Here is a 20,126-nt window from a genome sequence, read left to right as displayed (position 1 = left end):
GATAAATCAAAATATATGTGAGCAGAAGGTAGCAGCTGATGTTTAACAAGGCACTTATGGGCCAGGATGAAACTGCTGTACAGCCATAAAAACAGCTCCAAATTAAAGTGTGTGTAGGGGAAAAGACATTACATGGAGAAAGTCTGTGGAACAATTAGATGTTCTAAATTAAGATTAACCAAGAAGCTTAGAGCAGTGCTGAGCCCAAGGCCTTACAAAATAAATTATTTTCCACCAACCATTTAATTGTCTATGCTTGCCTCTGCCATTCCCAAATGTGTAGGCCACCTCCTGACTGCAGGTGTCAGTTCAAATACATTGACTGTAAGCTTGGTGGATGAATTCCCAGCTGAAACAGACAGTGCTTACCATATTTAGGCCGTAGCTCCATTCTCTCCTGCTCATCTATGTTATCTAGAATGGTATATTTTGTTTTCTTTCTTATTTTTGTCCTCTTTCTGCTAAAAAGGAAGTTACCACATTTAGTTATCATGTATGCACATAAGTCCGCTCCCTCTCCCGTTTCACACGCATACTCCAATATAAGGAACCTTAATGTTCTTTCTGATCTCCACTTTGAAGAGTTGTTCCAGTTTATACCTGTACCAAGCAGCTGTACAATCTGGAACAGAACGTATAATTTATTTTCTCTGTCATATACAACGATGAAGAAAGCAAGAAAGACTGACTTGCTTTCCTAGGCCAAAGAGGTTCAGTTTGTTTAATTTCAGCGTAGGAACTAGACACAAAGTAGACATAAGTTCATTTCCAAATAAAATTTCTGTAAGAACTGGTTAGTCCTCAATATTTTATTTTAACTCGGAGAATTTAAGTTGTGCTTGTCTCATTATGCTTACAGAGAAGACCAGACAAAAATGGAAATCAGGTCCCTCATATATATGCAGGGGCAAAGCCCTACTAGTCTGCAGGCAAATCACCAGCTGTTCTTTCTTCATTTAAATCCTTCCCCAGCATCCACTTCTGCAATGCTTCAAACATCATCATTTCTATGTTAATTTTCAGTTACTTGCAAGAGTTACTCATCTGCTCAATATTACAGAAGGAAACTCCTGGAGCTAGAGGAATGGACACAGAACTATTTATTGTATTGGATCAAGAAGGAACAAAGGATTTCACAGTAGAAATAAGGGCATTCATGCATGAAACCAAGGGGACACCTCCTAGAAGATGCTGTCACACCTCAGGCATTTTTCTGGCCCTCTTTCTCATAACTTTGGAGGGTGGGTGGGTGGCACATGCCCTTTGTTAAGGCAAGGAATGACTCTGGCAACAGCTGGAGAAGCTCTCCCACGCAGACTGCACAGTTCATAGTGGAGAAGACACCTACTGCTCAGCTGACATTGCAGCAACAGCCAACCACTTGGCTTCCCCTCTACAGTCTTCCTAAAAATTGAATTCATTTAGCACCTCAAAGCCTTTAAAACCTCCAAAATTCCAGCCACATCTTGGACTACTAGAGTATCTTTCTCCTGTATTTTCCATAAGGCAAAGGGCACCACTTGCCATCCTGTACAGTGCAGCATTTCCCTCCTCTTTTCTACACGTATCTGTAGCAACCAGCCTCACTCCCTGGCACAAGCCACATGAAGACACAGGACAGAAACAGCTGAATTCCATAAGCCATCCCTTTCTCATCAAATCTACACATTCCTGTGAGGCTCCACCCCACACTGGGGCGGTGGAGTGGGACACAATTCAGCTAAACTTTTCTACTAACAGCACTGTTCCTTTAACCATAAAAAGGAAATCAGTGTCAACTCCCATGCATTTCAAACAGCATCCTTTACATACTGCAAAGACAACCTAGAAAAAATTGAAGATCCGGGAAGATTTTGGTAGCGCTTGATTTCTGCTAACACCTAAAAAAGCTAGCTATTTGCTGGGCTTTTTGAGCAGCAGCAAAAAAACTTGCTCTAGTGACAGAACTTGCAGGGGCTTGTCACTTGAAAGAGAATTTCTTATTGGCTCACTAGGAAAGACAGAAGAGGGGGCAAAGAGGGAAACAACACACAGTAGTAGGCAAAACTGTTTAAGGAAGGAGGAAGCAAGAAGTCTGCGTGACTGAGATCACTGGAGTACAGTGGGCCAGATGCAGCCCACACGTCCACCCTTCCTGTCCAAGGGAGCCACCAGGTTGGGAGCAGTTTCCTTCCCATGGCCTAGAACACTCCTATGTCAGCAATCTTCAGGGTGTGCCACATTGTTTTCTTAGCATGAAGTACCTAGAGGACTCAGTGAGAGACGCTGAAGACCTGCAGTATACTCTCAGCATTTTAACAAATTATCTCTTAATATGAAGTACACTCCAACATCGGCTTTGTTTTTCAAAATGCAGAAAGAGCACAGAGCCACAAATGGATACTCCTTTTTTCAGCAAAAGTATGTCTATGCAGAAATAGCCACAGGAAGCTCCTCACATGTCAGAAAAGAGTTCAGTGGTTTCATGCCAAGGATTGGACTAAAATCTGTCAGTTGTGTGCAGTTTTTACATATACCCCATCAAAAATAAACATAAATCACATACCTTTTGCAGCAGCAGATGCAGAACCAGGCAAGCCCTACCATGACCACAACCAAAATAAAAACAGATACAGTCACATAGAGTATACTCCACTCTGCAAAAAGAAACAGAACAGTGCTTTGTAAAGTAATATGAATAGGATAATTTCTAATAAAATTCTATTAAAATAACCAATCCTGAGGAATGGGGAGTGGCAACAGGAACTTAGGAGAACTTAGCACCTTCTTATTTTCAGAAGAATCCCTAAAAATTCTTAAGCTTCCAGACTGAAAGTGCATGTTTGAAAATCATCTTCCACTCCAATACCTTTTACCATCCCAAGACAACTCAAGTCTATGTGGGAACTGAAAGTCAAAAGGGCATGATTATCACCTCAGTTGTCATTCCTTAACTAAACCATAGGTATACTCTGGATCTGGCATTTCATTAGTGCTTTAAAAGAACAGCCAGTTAGAGAGAGATCCTTCTACCTGCACACTTACATTTGTAAATCAAGGAGAACAGGAGAAGGATACAGAGACATGTGCAATAACGTGAACTCCAGCATGTGTATACTCACTATTTCAGTGCTATTATTACACTATGGAACAACACAGCACTAGGGCATGGCAACAGGAGGTCCCAGCCTCAGGCTTAAAACCTATCATCCCCATTTTGGTTGGTCAATTAGCCTTCTCTCACTAATAGACAATTGGGCCATGGTTACTTAATGGCTTGTAGCAAGCTTCTTGTAAATTTCTATAGATTTACTTGAAAACTAGTGCATTGCTCAACAAATGTTTCCAAGAGTGCACAGTACTCAGAGTGGAGCTTTATTACAACTTAAGTGGAAGACCAATTTAGTTAAACTAAAACTATTAAATATTTGAAATTGAAAGCCTTAACTGATATGTTAGATGTGCCACAGAATAAAGACATGATTAAGCTGGTGAAACTAAATTGCATTTCCCAGGTGCAACAGGTAAGCTGAAAGAAACAGTGAAATTAATTATGCTAAAAAGCTGAGGTTTTAAAGGTGACTATATAGGTTAGTCCAGAACACTAGTGTTTTCTTTCCTTGGGTCAGATCATACTTCTAGCACAGAGGCCTTAACCACCCACCCAAAGAATGTAAGTTCCTGCCTCTTTTTCAGCTTTGCAACAATCAGATGAATGCTACTCAAAAGCTTTACAGTGTCCACACTACTCAACAACCTTTCTAACTGGCCCCAAATAATTTCAAAGACCTATCTCCTATGACCAAGTTTTCATGCTTTTTTTCCTCAAACAGTGATACTTTTAAAAATAGTGATACTTTTAAAATATTTTAAATATAGGCTACTACTATCAAGAAATTATAATTTCAAGATGTTATTCAAATATCTTTCTATAGAAAGATATTGCTTGGCTGGAAAACAGATTGTTCTAGTCTTCCCTCAGCATCTACCTCCTAAGCACTCCCAATTCTGACAGCAAATAATCAGCAATCTCACAAGATGATGAGATATTCTTGAAATACATCCCACAACACCCAAACTCACCACAATTACTCTCTCCATCATTTAGATAACGGTGAATCAAGTTTTCCATCCACAGCTGGTAGCAAATGCAGCGCTTTGTTATGGGGTCACAGTGTCCATGTCCAGAGCATTTTAAAAGACAGGCTAAGAACAAAACCAAACATAGGGTCAGCTGTGTAAATGGACAACTTGTCATGCATCCTCCTACTGTGAGACTAGATTGGTGGTAAAGCATCTAGTTCATAACATTCTGATATTTTTTAAACCTCCCTTTGCTGTTATGTGTTAAACAGATTTAGAGTTCAGGAGACTGCTCGCTGTGAAGAGAAAGATTAGAATATATCTTATGCATAACAATACTGAAATTGTATGCAAGTCAAGAACAGTTTATTCTAACCAGAAATAAAGATGAGATGAAGTTGTGGAATGTAGACCTTCTCCTTTACGACATATTTATAAGAACTTCTAAAGTAGCTGAGAACTGAGGAATATCAGTGCTCTCAGGTAACAGAACACAAGCACCATACCCATAAATTAAAGTGTATTTCAAAACTGAATTACAGCATCTGAGGCCAGAACATTTACATATCTCATATGCTTATAGTACCTAGCTATTTCTAGATCAATGCATCATATCATACTAAAATAAAAATTTATTCCCCATAAAACTCCAAGTAGGAGATTCGCTATGTCAAGAACAATGTTAATGCATATTTTCAAGTGACATCTGTGCATATCAGTAATCCAAATACAGTTACAATAGCACAACACTCCTTTTCAACTAGAAAATAAAGACAGAATTTACTACAGAATCAGTGACTGTTTTATTATCAGAGCTCACTCTGCTTGCATTTGGATTGTTATGTCCTGATTTTAAATTATGGAGAAGTTATATCTGTAATATCTGAGTATTATAAAGGGTTCACATTACTAGCAAAGTTTAAAGTAGGCTTAGAAGTTCAAGCATCTTTTTAGGGAAAAGAGAAAGTTCATTATAAGAAACCCCAGTGGCCTGTCTACACTGCAAATAATAGAAGACTAGGTTATAACACAGTGATCACCTGACCATTCTGCCTGATACAGACAGACAAAACCAAGTTACATCACAAGCCTATTACTGAACACTAAAAGCCGTGAAGGAACCAGAGACACAAAACATATTATGGCTATATTAAGTTGTGCCAATCTTTCAACAGAAGATGGTATAAGTGGGGTATCTCTATGCTCATTGCACAGACCTTCCTGATGCAGACCAGATTAAGATGTGCTTTTGCCTACTGTTACAGATGATGTCTTTTAAAAGAATACAAGTAGCTGTATGAACACAAATGAACAAGCATTTTAAGTATTGGTTTCAATGTCATCTTTTGGAAAGCTATATCCAAGACCAGACACCAGATGGCAGACACAAGGCCTTCAAGCACTGCTTCCAGGTGCTGTGTTTGCCAAATGCCTGCAAAGTGCCAAGATGAGCAAGCACAATCCAAAACATACCAGCCGTGTCAACCCGCAGGACTTTAAAAAGCAGAAAGTCAGCCTTCTCTTTCAAAAGCTGCACATGTAGAGTTCGCGAGACATCCGATGCCTTGATCACTTTGGAAGGATGCCCGTTCTGCACGTAGAACACAACCGAGGTGCTGCAGGAAGAACAGCTAAGGTCATGATTGCTGTCAAAGATCACTTCTGTCAGGCATTCAGTTTACAGCCTTTGGGTTTTTTTTGTTTCTGGAAAGCAAATGTCACCACTGATAAAGACTAGGGAACAGATTAAGATCAGGGATCAGTCAACTCGATTCAAATGCCAACGACTTCACTCTGAGCCAGGAGCACCAACAGTTCTCTGACCTCCCAGTTTCACTGAAGAAAGGCATAGACTACAGCAAATGTAATTCCCTCCCTGGTCTTCCTCACTCTGCCGTATGTATACATTTGTTTTTCCCACTCTCATCTAGAACCTGTCACAAAGCACTCTGAAACAGTTTGAGTATCTTGAGGAAACTGAATTTAAGAGGAAGAAAAGCTCAGAGCAAGGGAACCAGATGACTTCATGTGGGAGCCCTCCTCCCCTTTCCCCCCCCCCAGCTCTTTTTAAATTGGTGGTATCAATCTCGTCCTGTATCAGGCTCTTCAGGGAACATTTTTATCTGAAAAGCAGTAATTGGAAGCTGTGATTAAAAGTATCATAACTATAAATGCTGAACTTTCCAAACTGTTTGATTTTAATTTTTAAGAGGTTCCCTGAGAGCTAATCAGACACCTAAATGGGTTTTTAATTACCAAGTAGTTAACAAGAAGTAATTTAAAGATAACTCACGTCAACAGGTTCTATCAACCATGCTGAGAAATTTCTCTGGGTATGCATAGCTATCTCTAGCTCTCTAGATCAAGCAGAGGGGTATTTCTACTTCAGAGGAAGATACCACACTTAGGAGTATCTACTGTGTAGTCTACTCTGCAAAAAACATGGATTTTCATCATCAAGTACCTGGGAAAATGTTTATAAAATACTTAGAAGTAAAGGAAAGTAAAACAGGTTTGATCAGATACAGCTGGAACCTTATTTTGAAATACAGCACTTGCTTCACTGCGAGAAAGTCTGTCTCACTCCATCCAGCACCTGCTTTCTTCAAAGGAATAATAAAAAAAAGAACCTAGAGAGATAGTTTTAAATTATTTTTTAAGAACAAAACACTTCAGTTCTGAGCCTCCAGAGAGCTTACTTCATCTATCTTCTACCACAACAGAAGAAATATACTTTTTAAAGTATATAATCTTGAGAGGTATAACATTTCTGTTGTCTTAGAAAATATTACTTTGCAACTAATTATGAGCTCTGTAAGAGTCAATGAAAATCACACATCTTCCTGGCACAGTAGGATATCTTCGTACCTTATATCTGAGTAGGCTTGTATCTTCTGAACTTTGATATCTGAATCCAAAACATTCAGCAATACAGCCAGTTGTCTCACCAGGGTGTCCTTCTGCTGTTCACTCAACTGTCCCACTCCAACCTGCAGAATCAGCTCCACCAGACCATTCCTTTTGGGATCTGACAGAAAAACATGCTATTCTTTCAGAGCTTGGCAAATACTTCAGTACCAATTGAAGACAACATGCAGTACAACTAATATAGTACTTGTTAATACTATATTTTCCTGCATAAGACCCATATTCCGTACAACCCAACCCTTTTGTGTTCTTACAAAAGTATTTAGACCACATTTTCACATTCCTTCTGAAACAAACCTGGTGCATCCTAAGATAGCAATCCAGCTTACCAGTTGAAAGAAAGCACTTCAGCATGTACTTCAGTTCAGCATCAACACATTCCTGTGAGGAACAGCAACTTCTGTTCCCCTAAGTGCTGCCATCTTAAGGTCAGAGGTAAGCATAAGGTAAGTCTAATTCCTAAATTCCCTGCTTGTTATCTACTACTGGCTACCAGCCAGGAAAAGGGAGGCAAAGATGGACTCATACAGTAGCATGCAAGACTGTGTGAGTGAGTCTAAATGAGGATGCGTCAATTTGAGAAATACCAAATATGTTTACCTTCACAAACTGAGGGTTCTGTTAAATAACACTTGAACTCCTAGAGTGCCTTGCAAACAAAACTAGCTCCACAGATATCCAATGAGAATCCTGAGCCAATTATTGTGACTACATTCAACAATAAAGTCAGGGACAGAAATAAAATCCTTGCCCAGGAACCAGACAAACAAGAAATCTCTGACAGACCCAATATTTCAGACTCTTTTCCTGAAACTTCAACTTACACTTTCACCACATAGCCATTTAGCCTGCATTTGAAGACAAGTCTACACACGAGCAATATCAAACCATGAAAAGATAATTTTAAAAAACACTGAAACTCTTCAGGCTTTGTTTTTGTTGTTCAGGATGAAAGACAGAAAATAAGCATAAAAACACACTTTCAACCATCAAACACACAATTGTAGCATTTGCACCTAAAACTTAATGCTCAGCTCCCATTTCTTCCCAATGGCCAAACTGATCAACAACCAGGAAAAAAAAAAAACCACAACCTACAATGAATGAAAAGCAAAAAAAACTTAATGAAAATACTAACTAGGAAGTATGACTTTTATTTATTTATGCTTCCAGTAAGGCAATGGTGTAACTAGTAGTTAAGAATCCTGACATGTCTTCTAACACACTGGCGCCTATTAAGAGAAAAATAAGAATGTAGGAAGAGAGAGACCTCTTTGCTTTGTGTTTTAACTTGAGAGAATCTTATCAATGTTGAAATAAATAAATAAGGAGAACAAAGATGAGGTATTCACAACGTATCGATGACCTTTTAATTGTCATACCAGGCCGCACTTCAACAGTTGCTGAATCAATATCTGAGTCTCCTTTAACATCTGTCACTTTCAAGTGAAAAGTATAGGTTCCTTCCACCAGATTAGTTAGCTGCAGTACTGCCTCGTGGTCTGAGCCATGGATCACATCCTGCAAAAAAAGGTACAGGGATGATGATACGCTCAGAGAAAGTTGCAGGTGTGACTATCAAGTCAGGTATCTGGTATGACAGTGTGAGCTCTTGCTTTGGCTTTTGGGACAAATGTGACCTACCCGCAGTTCACAGAAGCCTAAAGCAAATTTGGATGTGACAGTTAATGAGGATGTATGCACAGTATGGATATTTTCATTAAATAAGAGCCCCAGACAGAACAGCTGACATTTCAAACAGATGAGTACTTGAGAAATCTGGGACAGTTACATTATTATTTCTCCATTTTACTCCAGTATCCTTAGTTCTGTTTTCTGAACTCCCAAATTATTTCCTTTCCTTGGAGTTCATGTATTTCCAGCTACCATCTCTGTCAGCTATATTTAAGCTACAGCTCTTCAATTCTTCTCGTGTGAATTGCTTCTAGAAGCTTTGTTATCATTCCGCTGTTTGTCCTCCTCTCCCAGTTCCTGCTGATTTGCCACTACCTTCCTGACGGAAGGATAAAGAGCTGTCCACAACACTTCATGCAGACAGGCCAAAGAAATTATCACAGTTTCAGTAGCTGACATGTAAACTGACATGAGGTACTTCTGCTGTCTGCCCCAATTTGGAGAGCAGACTCCACTGCCCTAAGGACCCTGACTATTCACTGTGGTCTGCCAGGGGAGGGACATATTCCTCTAGTGCCTAACACCGTTTTTATCTTAAGCTGCAAGTTTTGCCTCATCTGGTACCAGGCATGATTCCCTAGTCTTTATCGGTATTTCTTGCGCTCTCAGACTCTTTCTCCCTTGTAGTATCTGTATTTCAGATTATTTTTCTTTCAAGCACATTAGCTTCGTACTATCACCAATTACTCTTTAAGAGACACAACTTTATTCTTCTTTCTCAAGTCTTTCCCAACTAAGTCCACACTGCTGCAGTCTTCCTACTTAGCCATCATATCCTATAGCTGTACTGAAAATATCACAAGCCCCTTGAACCAAAGCATTAGAGAGAGCAGGGGAGACAAATCAGACAGACACCATGCATCACAGCCTCTTTTGCGCCACAGCTGCTTGTCCTGCTACAGTGATGCTACATGCATACACAAGAGCTGAATTTCACTCATTACAACCTTCAAGAAACTTACCCCAGCTGCTGGGCTTTGACCATCCCGAATCCACAAATAGGACACAATCCCCTGGTCATCAGCAGACCTTGAGCCATCCAATGTAACAGAGTTATTTGGAAGCACTAGAACATGCTTCCCACCAGCATGCGCCCGGGGTGGACTGTTGTTTTCTAGCCATAAAAATAGTGGAGGAGAAGGATTTGCTTTCAAGACATGCAAAATGTGACATGCCATGGCCAATACACCCACACTGCAATTCTTTGCCCGATGACTACAGGCAGTACCAACAAAATCTCGTGTCAAAGGTACAGGGAAAGGATGAGCAAGTATACAGAATTTGGCTCCAGGATTATTACAACCTGACAAAAGCAGAGCTGCACCATAAGGAGAATGGCAATAAGAGGTACCAATCAAAAAATACCTATTTGAAAAAGCATTGTGGGGTACTCTATTTACAGTTTCACAGTAATTTAGGTATCGGATCTGCTCAGTCAAGCAAAAAGACTTTTTACCTGCTTAGAAACACAGCCCAGCATGAGATCACCATGCTGGGCTCTTCTCATCTTGAGAATCACTTACGACCTAATAGAAATTCATGTAAGGTTTTATATCTTAACAGTGTCTGTTTTAGAGAAAGTGTAATCAGGAAACTTAAGAGCAAAAACCCAGTTCCCAAATGCTTTTTGCTACCGCTAGCAGTGAAATTAAGCCATGCATTGGGACTATGGCCAAAAAACACCACAGGAACATGAACACATTCTCCTTCCAGAAACCAGACATCACTGACTTTTGTTTAGGACACAACTGATAAGACAGAACTCCAGGAAGCTGTGAGGCTGAGCGAAATAATTCGCTGGTCTGAGTATTTAGGTTGGACATAAATAATTCACTCTGGGGCAGGTCTCCAGGGCACTGGCTGTGACTCTATTCTCCAGAGCAGCATAGAGTTCTCTGTGATACAAATGATTTTCTTGTCTCTTCCAAATAAACCAGTTGATTAAACTTGGCTATTGGAACATTTAATATATTAATACTGAACCTATGACTGTAGTCAGTAAATACTGTGACTAAACAGCATGAATGAGACCATGAGACACATTTGGGCAGAGCTGTTGCCATGTGTTTCTGACTAAAACCTAACTTAAACTGAAAAAGTTCAACCAATAATGCACATGTGCAAAGCTAAGTCCAGTTTCTTCTCCAAGATTCACTTGTTCTGCAGTGATATCAAGCAAAAAAGAAACAAGGCTGCATTGTTTTCAATAAAGTCAGCAGCTAAGATTCTTATGTAACTCCACTATCATTTCATAAATGGTACAGGTACCATACTTGCAGAGTCGGAGTGCATTGCTCCTTTCAAAAAACACGGTATGCAACAGAAAGCCAAACTCTGGACCAAACAAGATTTGAAATTTATTATGCCACCTTCTTTAAAAGGAGATAGGTCCACAGGGATTGCTCAAAATCACTCCCTAAGGAACAACATGAGACAAAATACAGTTGGATTACCACTGCCTGCAAACTTGAGGATGCAACGTAAGTCAAAGCTATGAAATCTGTCAGGAATACCTGACAATACCTATGTCAAAAGAGCAACAAAGCTGGTGAAGGGTCTAGAGAACAACTCCTGTGAGGAGCAGCTGAGGGAACTGGGGCTGTTTAGCCTGGAGAAAAGGAGGCTGAGGGGAGACCTGATCACTGTCTGCAACTACCTGAAAGTAGGTTGTAGCATGGAGGTTGTTGGTCTCTTCTCCCAAGTAGTAAGTGACAGGATGAAAGGAAATGGCCTCAACTTCTGCCAGGGGAGGTTTAGATTGGATATTAGGAAAAATTTCTTCACAGAAAGGCTTGGAACAGGCTGCCCAGGGAAGTGGTGGAGTCACCATCCCCATAGGTGTTTAAAAGATGTGTAAATGTGGTGAATACAGCTATGTTTTTTGTGGTGAGCTTGACAATTTCAGGTTAACGGTTGGACTCTGTGATCTTGAAGGTGTTTTCCAACCTGAATGGTTCTATTATCTCATACAATAGGCATTATTAACCTAAAGCATCTCCTACCACATGCATGTTGAGAAAAAAAACACACACACACAAAAAAAAAAAAACAAAACCCACACACAAAAAAGCCCAAACCACCACACCCACCACAGCAACTGTCTCCCTGTATTAAAAAATCAAAATAAATACAGGTCTTTTAATGTTAAGCTTTTAAGTGAAAACTGGTATACCCTGAGACATTACTTCTTGGATGTTACTTAAAACCCACAGTAAAATTGTTTTTCTGCTCAGAGTTTAACTTTGATAATAAAATAAAAACATATGCTCTTAACGAAGCAAACGCACCATGGTCAAAAACAGTATTTCAGGGCATTTTTGTTACAGTTAATTCTGCATACATTTAACTTTAAAAAAGCTTGCGGTCAGAGAATTTAATTCTACCAGTCACTGACAACACTACTTTATTACAAACTAGCAATAACTACTCTTGAATACCCTTGGCAAATGACAACAAACACATTCTCCCTTTCTATTCCAATTCCTTTACACACTGTCAGTGACTAAATTAACTGGCATATTGCCCACGATATCCTAAGAAGCTGCAACTCTGCTTACCTTCCCTCACAGTGATAGATAGCACAGATGCACTGCTTAAGCCCTGTCGGTCTTTCACGGTCAGCCTGAAGCGGTAGGTACCAACTTGAAGACCAGTCACAGTTGCTATTGCTTTGTCACCATTTTCCATCTGTACAGAGCTCGGCCCACTGAAACAAAACATCTCAAAAATAATCTTGCACAGAGAGGCAAATTGTTCTTTCCACAGCACTGCTCAAGCCCTTTTCTTTTATGTATATTGTAGTTCTACTACTGCTATAAGTGCTGATGGTTAAAGAGCTATAAGAGACACGAGTTTAGTTCAGAGAATTCATAAATCCATTATTTTAAAGATATTCAAAGCATGCAAGCATCACATACCCAGTTATCAGAAGAGCAGAAAACACAACCCAAAAGTACAACCTCCTAGTGTACTATTTCATGGTAGCCCGCAAACGCTGTTGCTCTAAGAGTTACTCACAACACATACAGGGTGGCAGGAAACCTTTCTCTACCATAGGTATGACAGTTGCATGAGCTATCTTGTCCTTTCATTAAGGATCAATTAGTTTGCACATAAACATACAATTACAAGCTTTTGAAAAACATTTTCTGTCATCATTCATGAGTGCTTTTGTCACCTACTATTGAAAGCTCAAGCTAAACATTGTCAATTTACTTTATTATTCAACAAACAAGTGACTGAGAAAACCCAGTTCTAAGCACCGATGGGAAAACTTTGTACACTACAGGAGGGTAACCCAAGCCTGTTGCTCACTTTTTAACAGGAGATGTAGAAGTTGCTGTCTATTTTCTCTTAACTTGATAAACAGAAGGCCTCAAAATTACACATTGCAAGACAGGCAGAGATTGCCTAAGCTTTCCAAGTTGAACTTAAAATTCCTGACTCTCACCCATCTGAGCAGAAAGATCCTCAAAGCAGTTCTCAAACAGGGTACCACCCAGCACCATTGCATAAGAGGCTCTGGAACCAAATCACTTTGTTCTCTATTTTACCAGAGACTAGTAAAATCTCTAGATACCTGATATTTTCCCAGTGATAGAAGACAATGCCTTGGTCATCTTGGCTTTTACTTCCATCCAGCATAGTGCTTTCTACTGGGAAGGTCAATTCCTTGTCAGGGCCAGCCACGGCTATTGGAGGACTGTTATTTTCTGTAAAAATAGTATTTAGTATATGACATTTGCTGGTAGTCACTGGCAAGGATTGTCAATCAGAGGGAAGATTTTACACAGAATATTATATTACAGATTGGATATAATGGCTCAAAAGGTACAAATCACAAGAGTAATGTGCATAAGCCAGGAGAAAACAGTAGGTGGGAGAAACCGGCTCTGCAACAAGCCAAATCCCACAGCAAGTACTTCCCTTTTTCACAGTCATATCTGAAGGCACAGCCACACTTCAAAAATTTTGCAGCATGCTCAATGCATTGTATGAAATGTTTTACAACAAGAGTAGTGGGGTGGGTATTCTCCTGGTTTCATAGCTTCCGAAGTCACCCACACAAACATGGTTCTTTGCCCGCAAAGATACTAGTTCAGGTGCTCTGCTGCTCAAGGTCAGCACAACACCACTAAGTTAATACCATTTTAGAGCCTTCACAGATTTAGTGCAGAAACATATAACATGTGATTCTGTTTTCAACCTCTGCTTTTGTGGCACGGTAAAACTGGCAATGCCACCATTTTCCAAGATGTTTATTTAACCTTAGACCTGACTTCAGTGATAGCATCTTTCTAGTTCCACACTATGACAAGTCTAAAAGACACCACAACATGCTGTACTTCCAATTCATAATCTTGATTTCTGCAGTAACTGCCTGCTGTAAAGTTTTCCCAGAAGGGGTCATCTACAAAAAGATGTGTAATAAGCAACAACAGAAAGAGAAAACATTTCCCTATGGTGGAATGTGAGACCTTTGGATGGTCAGAAAAGGTCACTTTGGATGTAACAGGCAAACACATCACACACAAAAAAAAAAAAAAAAAAAAAAAAAAGAGGCATTAAAAAAACATATCTCACAAGGCCTGGACCATTTGGGCCCATTCATCACTAAATCCAAACCAATGTGTGAAAGATGCAGGTTTTGAAATTCCTTGCTTGACACTTTTCACTAGAAAGTGCAATGCAATTCTTGTGAGAATTTAAGTCACACAAGGATTCTTGAAGAAGAACTGCAAAACGATAATGAAATTGAGCAAAGCACTGACTGATACTCTGAACAGCTTAGCAAAACAGACTTTGTAGGATATTAAATTCAAGAGCTACATTTCAGCTTTTAGAAGTACACTCTAACATATCTCTGTGCAGGTCGCCTTATGTAACCAGGCTGGCATGAGCCCTCAGGATCACCACCTGGACTTCCCACGATTCTATGCTTGCTGAGACTGTTTGCTTTGACAGAAAATGGAGTTGTAAGAGTCCTTGACGCAGGGATAACGGACATCCAGACTGCCAGCTCAGTGGTGCAATGCGGGGAGATGATGCATTTGAGGACAGTGCTCAGACACCAGGTTGGCCCAGCCCTGAGGGACCCAGACGCACCTGCAGGTGACCTACCAGGCTGTACGATCAGTGTGACCTCAGCTGTGGACCGCTGCCTCGCAGAGTCTGTGACAGTCAGCTGAAACGTATAATCTCCTTCCTGCATTGCAGATAACTGCAGGTATGGCGTTCGCACTCCCTACACGGCGTTTAGAAAGATAAAGAGAACGAGATAAAACAGAAATGCTCATGGATTATGAAAGGTCTTACAGAGCAAACATGAAGAAAAAAGTAACATTTGTGTTAATTCATACAGTGTTTGAGCAAGCAGTTTAAGCACCTTGTAGACAAAGAGGAGACTTAAAATTTGATGCACAGACAGAAGTAATGTATTCACTATTGCAACTGTCCCTACCAATCCAGAGAAATATCTATAGACAATAAACCTTAATTTCTTATTTTGGTATAACCGCTGCATTATTTCTGAACAATAATTGTGAAACACATTAACTTTCTCCATTAAGAAATTAAACACTGATGGAAATTACTAGAGCTTATTCCATTTCCTTAGATACATTTTGAAAACAAACATTATGACACTCTTTAATATAATATTTATAAAAATTGTTAAACTCAAAATCAAGTTTGATTTGATCACAGCCAGATAGGTTTGTAGGAAAAAATATTAAACAAGACAATTCTGCATTGAGTGTACTCTTCCAGCAGTACTAGGTTCATATCTATATAAGCTCATAAGCTATAGGTCTTTTTGCTAATAAAATTAACATTTGTGGTATCTCTCATATGTGAAATAACAAATCCCAATGCAATTAGTTTGGGGGGGATGGTTTGGATAAAGATGAAAATAAGAACTAAGTGATTTGATAAATTACTCATTACATTGCATTCTAACCATGTAACCATGTAACACAACTGAGACCAGCATCCTCAGCTTCAGGGACATAAAAAAGATTACTAGGCTCTTGAAAAGAAACTGAAAAATGCTACTGGAAAAAACTTCTCTCTCCAGGAGAAAGTGTTACAAGAAAACCCTGACTATCCTCACATTCTCATCAAACAAGTTTTCAGCGTGTCCAGCATCTCAGAAGAGAGAATCAGAAGTAGCCACAAGGAATGGAAAAAAAAAAAAAATATGAGAAGGAATTAAAAGTAGTATCTAAAATAAGAGCAGAATAAATCAGACAGGAACAGCAAAAAAAAAAAAAGTGACAGCACTCTAGATATTTCAATGCTTCTGAGTAGTTACTTAGGTGTTTGCTTGTGCTGAGGCAAAGATAAAAGAGCTTTCCACTCATACACAGGAAGGAAGAAATAAACATACCTGCATTGCTACAACCTTGCCTTTGCTTTTTGGACTGAGTGACCACTCATAGCTGACAATTTCATGGTCATCGCTGCTCTGGTTTCCATTCAGCGTGATGAAGTTCTGGGGCAAGGTGACTGCCTGATTAGGTCCTGCATTGGCAATAGGTGGGTAATCCACTGGTTTGCTGACAGTCAGAGATGCAATGGTGGAGTTGGCTGCTCCATCTGAATCAATCACTGTGAGTCTATAAACAGGAAAACCAATATTGGAAATCTATTAAGATGGACTTCTGCCAAGTCCTGAGTTCAAAGGTTAACTTTTTCTGTCATTTCTTCAAACAACACCTAAACCAGAGCCACCGATTAGATTATACAAACTTCTGCTTCAGAAACACATATCCCTCAACTAGGGTAGGAAAGAAACTCAGAAGACTGTTTTCAAACACAGCTTTCAACCTTTAAGGAAAAAAAAGTGTAGCTATCCTGGATCCTAGATGAAACCCTTTCACTGCAGTCAATGGCAACTTCATCATTTCAAGCTTATTTGACTGCAAATTTTTTTTTTTTTTTTTTAAAGAAAAAAACATTACTCAGTAAAACACAAGGATTTTGTTCATCACCCATAGCAGAGCAGTCCCTGTTAACACCTACATCCAAAACTACTCTGGGTGTTCAGAAGCTCTGCTTACAGCACAGCAGCAGTTCCTAATTTCTTACTTCTTTGCAGCACACTATTACTAATTTTAACAGAGCTTAGTATCAGCTCAGATTACTGAAGATGTCAAGTCACAAAACTAAAAAAGTACTGCATTTAAAACGACAAACCACTGCTTCTCAAAAACACAATGACAAATCACCTTAAAATGAGACTGCTAGCACCTGAAAGTGATAAAAGACTGCCCTCCACAGTGTGGTAACCAAATACATCTCTAATTGACCTCTGTTTTGAAATCTGCGTACAGCTGACCACATGGAAAGGAGCCACTCTTGAAGCCTTCCCTGAGTGGGAACAAAACTAGTGCTCATTAATTCTGTCATTAGGGAACGTATACTTTTACAGTGCGTACACATCCATGCGTATCAGGAGCACTGGATTTTGTTGACCAGCTGATTTCCTGTAAGCTTGAACACACTGCTATTGTTCAAGTACCTCAGCCTCTCCCAAAAGTGCACAGATATAGCAAGTGATTTCTAAATTCCCTAGGGCAGGAATGTCAAACTCATTTTCACTGCGGGCTACATCAGCTTCGCGGTTGCCTTCAAAGGGCCAAATGTAACTACTCCTACATTTATACAGTCCTAAAATTACATTTGGCCCTTTGAAGGCAACTGCGAGGCTGATGTGGCCCTCGGTGAAAACAGGTTTGACGTCCCTGCCCTGTTCCTGTTTGGAACACACTTAGAACGTAGCTTGTAAGTAAGCTCTGCCCTTTTTAATACAGATAAAAATCCTACACTAATTTCTGCCACTGTACAATATGGAACAATTCCAGTAAAGAACACAGAATGAAAGTTGAATATGCAATTTTTAGTGAAGTTTATGCAAAGCACTACACTTAATGAGTATGTTCACTGGCTTCAACATTCTGCTGATCCTACACTGAGACATAGTATATTGACTGGTAAACTCTTACCCACTGTCAGCCAAATAAGCCAGGCTGGGTCAGTGGGAAGTCTGCATCTGTGCAGACCAGGCTTTAAGTTAAGAAGTTCAGAAAATGAACTCTGTTTTTAAGTAAAGCACTCAGAACCACGAACTTTGCTTCCATTGTCAGGACAAAATAAATAAATTAAAATGTTCTGTCACAGTTGTTAGTGGTGGGAGTGGAAGGTATGTAATTTCTGATAGCTTGTTTTGCATAACTTTGTGCTATAAAGTATCATTACATTAGTATCACAAAATCACTGCAAGCACTTTTAAATAAAACTGTTCCCTATGTCCCTCCACCGTGCAAAATGAAGGGTAACAGCATGCAGAAGAAAAATTAAGTTTTCCATTTTAGGAGGTACATGTGAGCACAAAGAGAAACAAACATTTAGCTGATATCACAGAAACAGTTAAAACCCCAAAAGAAAGCATCTGTGCAGGTACCTGAAAGTGTAGTTTCCAGGAACAAGGTTAGACAAGCGCAAGACAGGTGTGTCAGCAGATGCCTTCTGCTCTCGCAAAGGACCTTTAATCTCTTCCCAGTGGTAACTCACTATCTTCGTATCATCTATACTTTCTACATTCATTAAAGAAAAACATATCAAATTCTTGTAGCAATTGCTAGAATTAATCCTCAAGTCTTTCATGCACAGATACCTAACTGATTTGCTACAACTATCTTTTCAAGCATATCAAACAGGTTTCATGTACCACAGCTGTTAAAACGCAGATTCCAAGTTACATTTGGTATGGTTTATCTAAACAACCAAACAAAAAAAATTCTTCATGCACACAAAAATAAAAAACAGTCCCAGACTCTGCACATTCCAACTTGTCTGCTCTCAGTAATTATGAACCTAATTAATGCCATCTCATCGTACCCTATGTGACAGCTCTCTGCTGTGGGCCCAGGTGTACTGGCACAGAGGCCTTTGGGCAGGTCAGGAAGAAGCTGTAAGAGCAGCTGCTGTTTGGATGCAGCAGCCTCTGACACTGCACCTCAATCCCCAAGCGGAAGGCTGCATTTTATCACTTATTTATTAAAATAATTTATAACTAGACTCAAATCTACAAAATAAATGATGATTCAGGAAACTTCTGAGTGAGAAGGAGGAATTTCACATGTAATTGAGAAACAATAATATTGTAACTGTATATTAAAAATACAGGATGGTCCACTACATACGACTGCCATCAATGAATGTAGAAGTTGTAGGCAAAGAAACTTCTTGCACTTGGGGTGAAGCAATGGCAACTGGCAGCTGGTTAACTCTGACTGCTGTGAGAAAGAAAGCAGGGAGAGAGTGGGAAAAATATAGTGAAAGCTCAAGTAAAACTGATCTTAACTCTACAGATCAACAGTCCCTAGTGACTCAAATCTAGGATTGACAGCTTTGCAGCACCTGCTGTCCTTTTTGGACAAGGGAGAGAAAAGGTTACTGAGGAACATAGTGCTGATGCAGCACTTTTCTGCTGCAGCCACTTCTAACTGGTATAATTCAGATCAGACCTGTGCACTTTAACTTGCAGCTAGAACAAGTTCAGCACGTAATAGCTGTTCCTGGCTGTACTGGAAAAGGTGGCATGATGCTGTCTCAGGCCTTACCTCAGGAGGGTACAAGACCAGAGAGCACTTAAACACAGTGAGCAAGATCTTTAACTCTACTTCCTTAAAAAGCTTTACAGGTACCAAGCTATGAAACACCTCTGCGTGGCTGGACTACCAAATGTCCTGGACAGACTATTAGATGAGCATGTTGTACAACTACTTGCATTGAAGAAATTAATTTCATTACTTCAGCCAACTGATTTACCTGGTTTGACTGTGACATTTACAAAACCTTCACCAAAGGCATTTTCACCAGAAACCGCCACTTTGAAGGCATAAAGTCCCACTGATAACTGAGACAAACAAAACAAATTGTGTTACATGTCAAATTATACAAAAGCAGTATGCATAAATCTGCCAATCATATTGTAAACAGAGAAAAATCTGTATATCTGAAACCAAGAGTTCCTTTTATAAACACATACACAAAAGGCCCCTAGTCACTGCCCAGAAGCGGGGAATACAAAGCAATCACTTACGAATTTTTACTCTATCTTAGCAAATCATTAGAGCGCTATGAAAAAGACACTTCTAATCTGGCAAAGATTTGGTGACACATGCAAGTGAAGAGACTCTGGCAGTCAAACTTCTTAAATTGAGGCGCCCTTCCCCACAAGTTGGATTCCTGCAAAAGGATCATAGAAACACAACAAGCCTGAGCTTACAGTTCACTTACATGAGAGAGCTTCAAGGCCTGGCTGTGCCTGCGCTCCATTTCACCACCATAGTCAGCAGGGTGACTGATTAAGCTCCACTCATAGGTGTAGGCTGTTTCTAAGAGCAATAACACAGAATAAGAGTAATCAGCTTTGC

At 39.7% G+C, this 20,126-nt stretch overlaps 1 protein-coding gene across 7 annotated transcripts in view; it reads right to left on the bottom strand.

The window, feature by feature from the left end:
• Positions 1-20,126, bottom strand: part of KIAA0319 (KIAA0319 ortholog) — a 68,489-nt gene that overhangs the window by 8,696 nt on the left and 39,667 nt on the right. For 2 of the 7 annotated variants that reach the window (XM_065055175.1, XM_065055181.1), the window contains 15 exons: positions 19,990-20,087; positions 19,519-19,606; positions 18,891-18,983; positions 18,149-18,281; positions 16,073-16,301; positions 14,791-14,929; positions 13,265-13,397; positions 12,243-12,391; positions 9,648-9,799; positions 8,373-8,511; positions 6,931-7,090; positions 5,536-5,678; positions 4,063-4,185; positions 2,546-2,636; positions 370-461 (listed from right to left, as the gene is read on the bottom strand). In XM_065055175.1, coding sequence (XP_064911247.1) covers positions 370-461; positions 2,546-2,636; positions 4,063-4,185; positions 5,536-5,678; positions 6,931-7,090; positions 8,373-8,511; positions 9,648-9,799; positions 12,243-12,391; positions 13,265-13,397; positions 14,791-14,929; positions 16,073-16,301; positions 18,149-18,281; positions 18,891-18,983; positions 19,519-19,606; positions 19,990-20,087 — 1,962 coding nt within the window. The remainder of the gene's footprint in view (positions 1-369; positions 462-2,545; positions 2,637-4,062; positions 4,186-5,535; positions 5,679-6,930; positions 7,091-8,372; positions 8,512-9,647; positions 9,800-12,242; positions 12,392-13,264; positions 13,398-14,790; positions 14,930-16,072; positions 16,302-18,148; positions 18,282-18,890; positions 18,984-19,518; positions 19,607-19,989; positions 20,088-20,126) is intronic. The other 5 variants (XM_065055176.1, XM_065055177.1, XM_065055179.1 and 2 more) reach the window with 5 other exon arrangements.

Source organism: Columba livia, chromosome 2, assembly GCF_036013475.1.
Source record: "Columba livia isolate bColLiv1 breed racing homer chromosome 2, bColLiv1.pat.W.v2, whole genome shotgun sequence".
Lineage (NCBI taxonomy): Eukaryota > Metazoa > Chordata > Aves > Columbiformes > Columbidae > Columba > Columba livia.
Note: the sequence above shows the minus strand (reverse complement) of the source record. Positions and strands in the feature narration are given on the sequence as shown.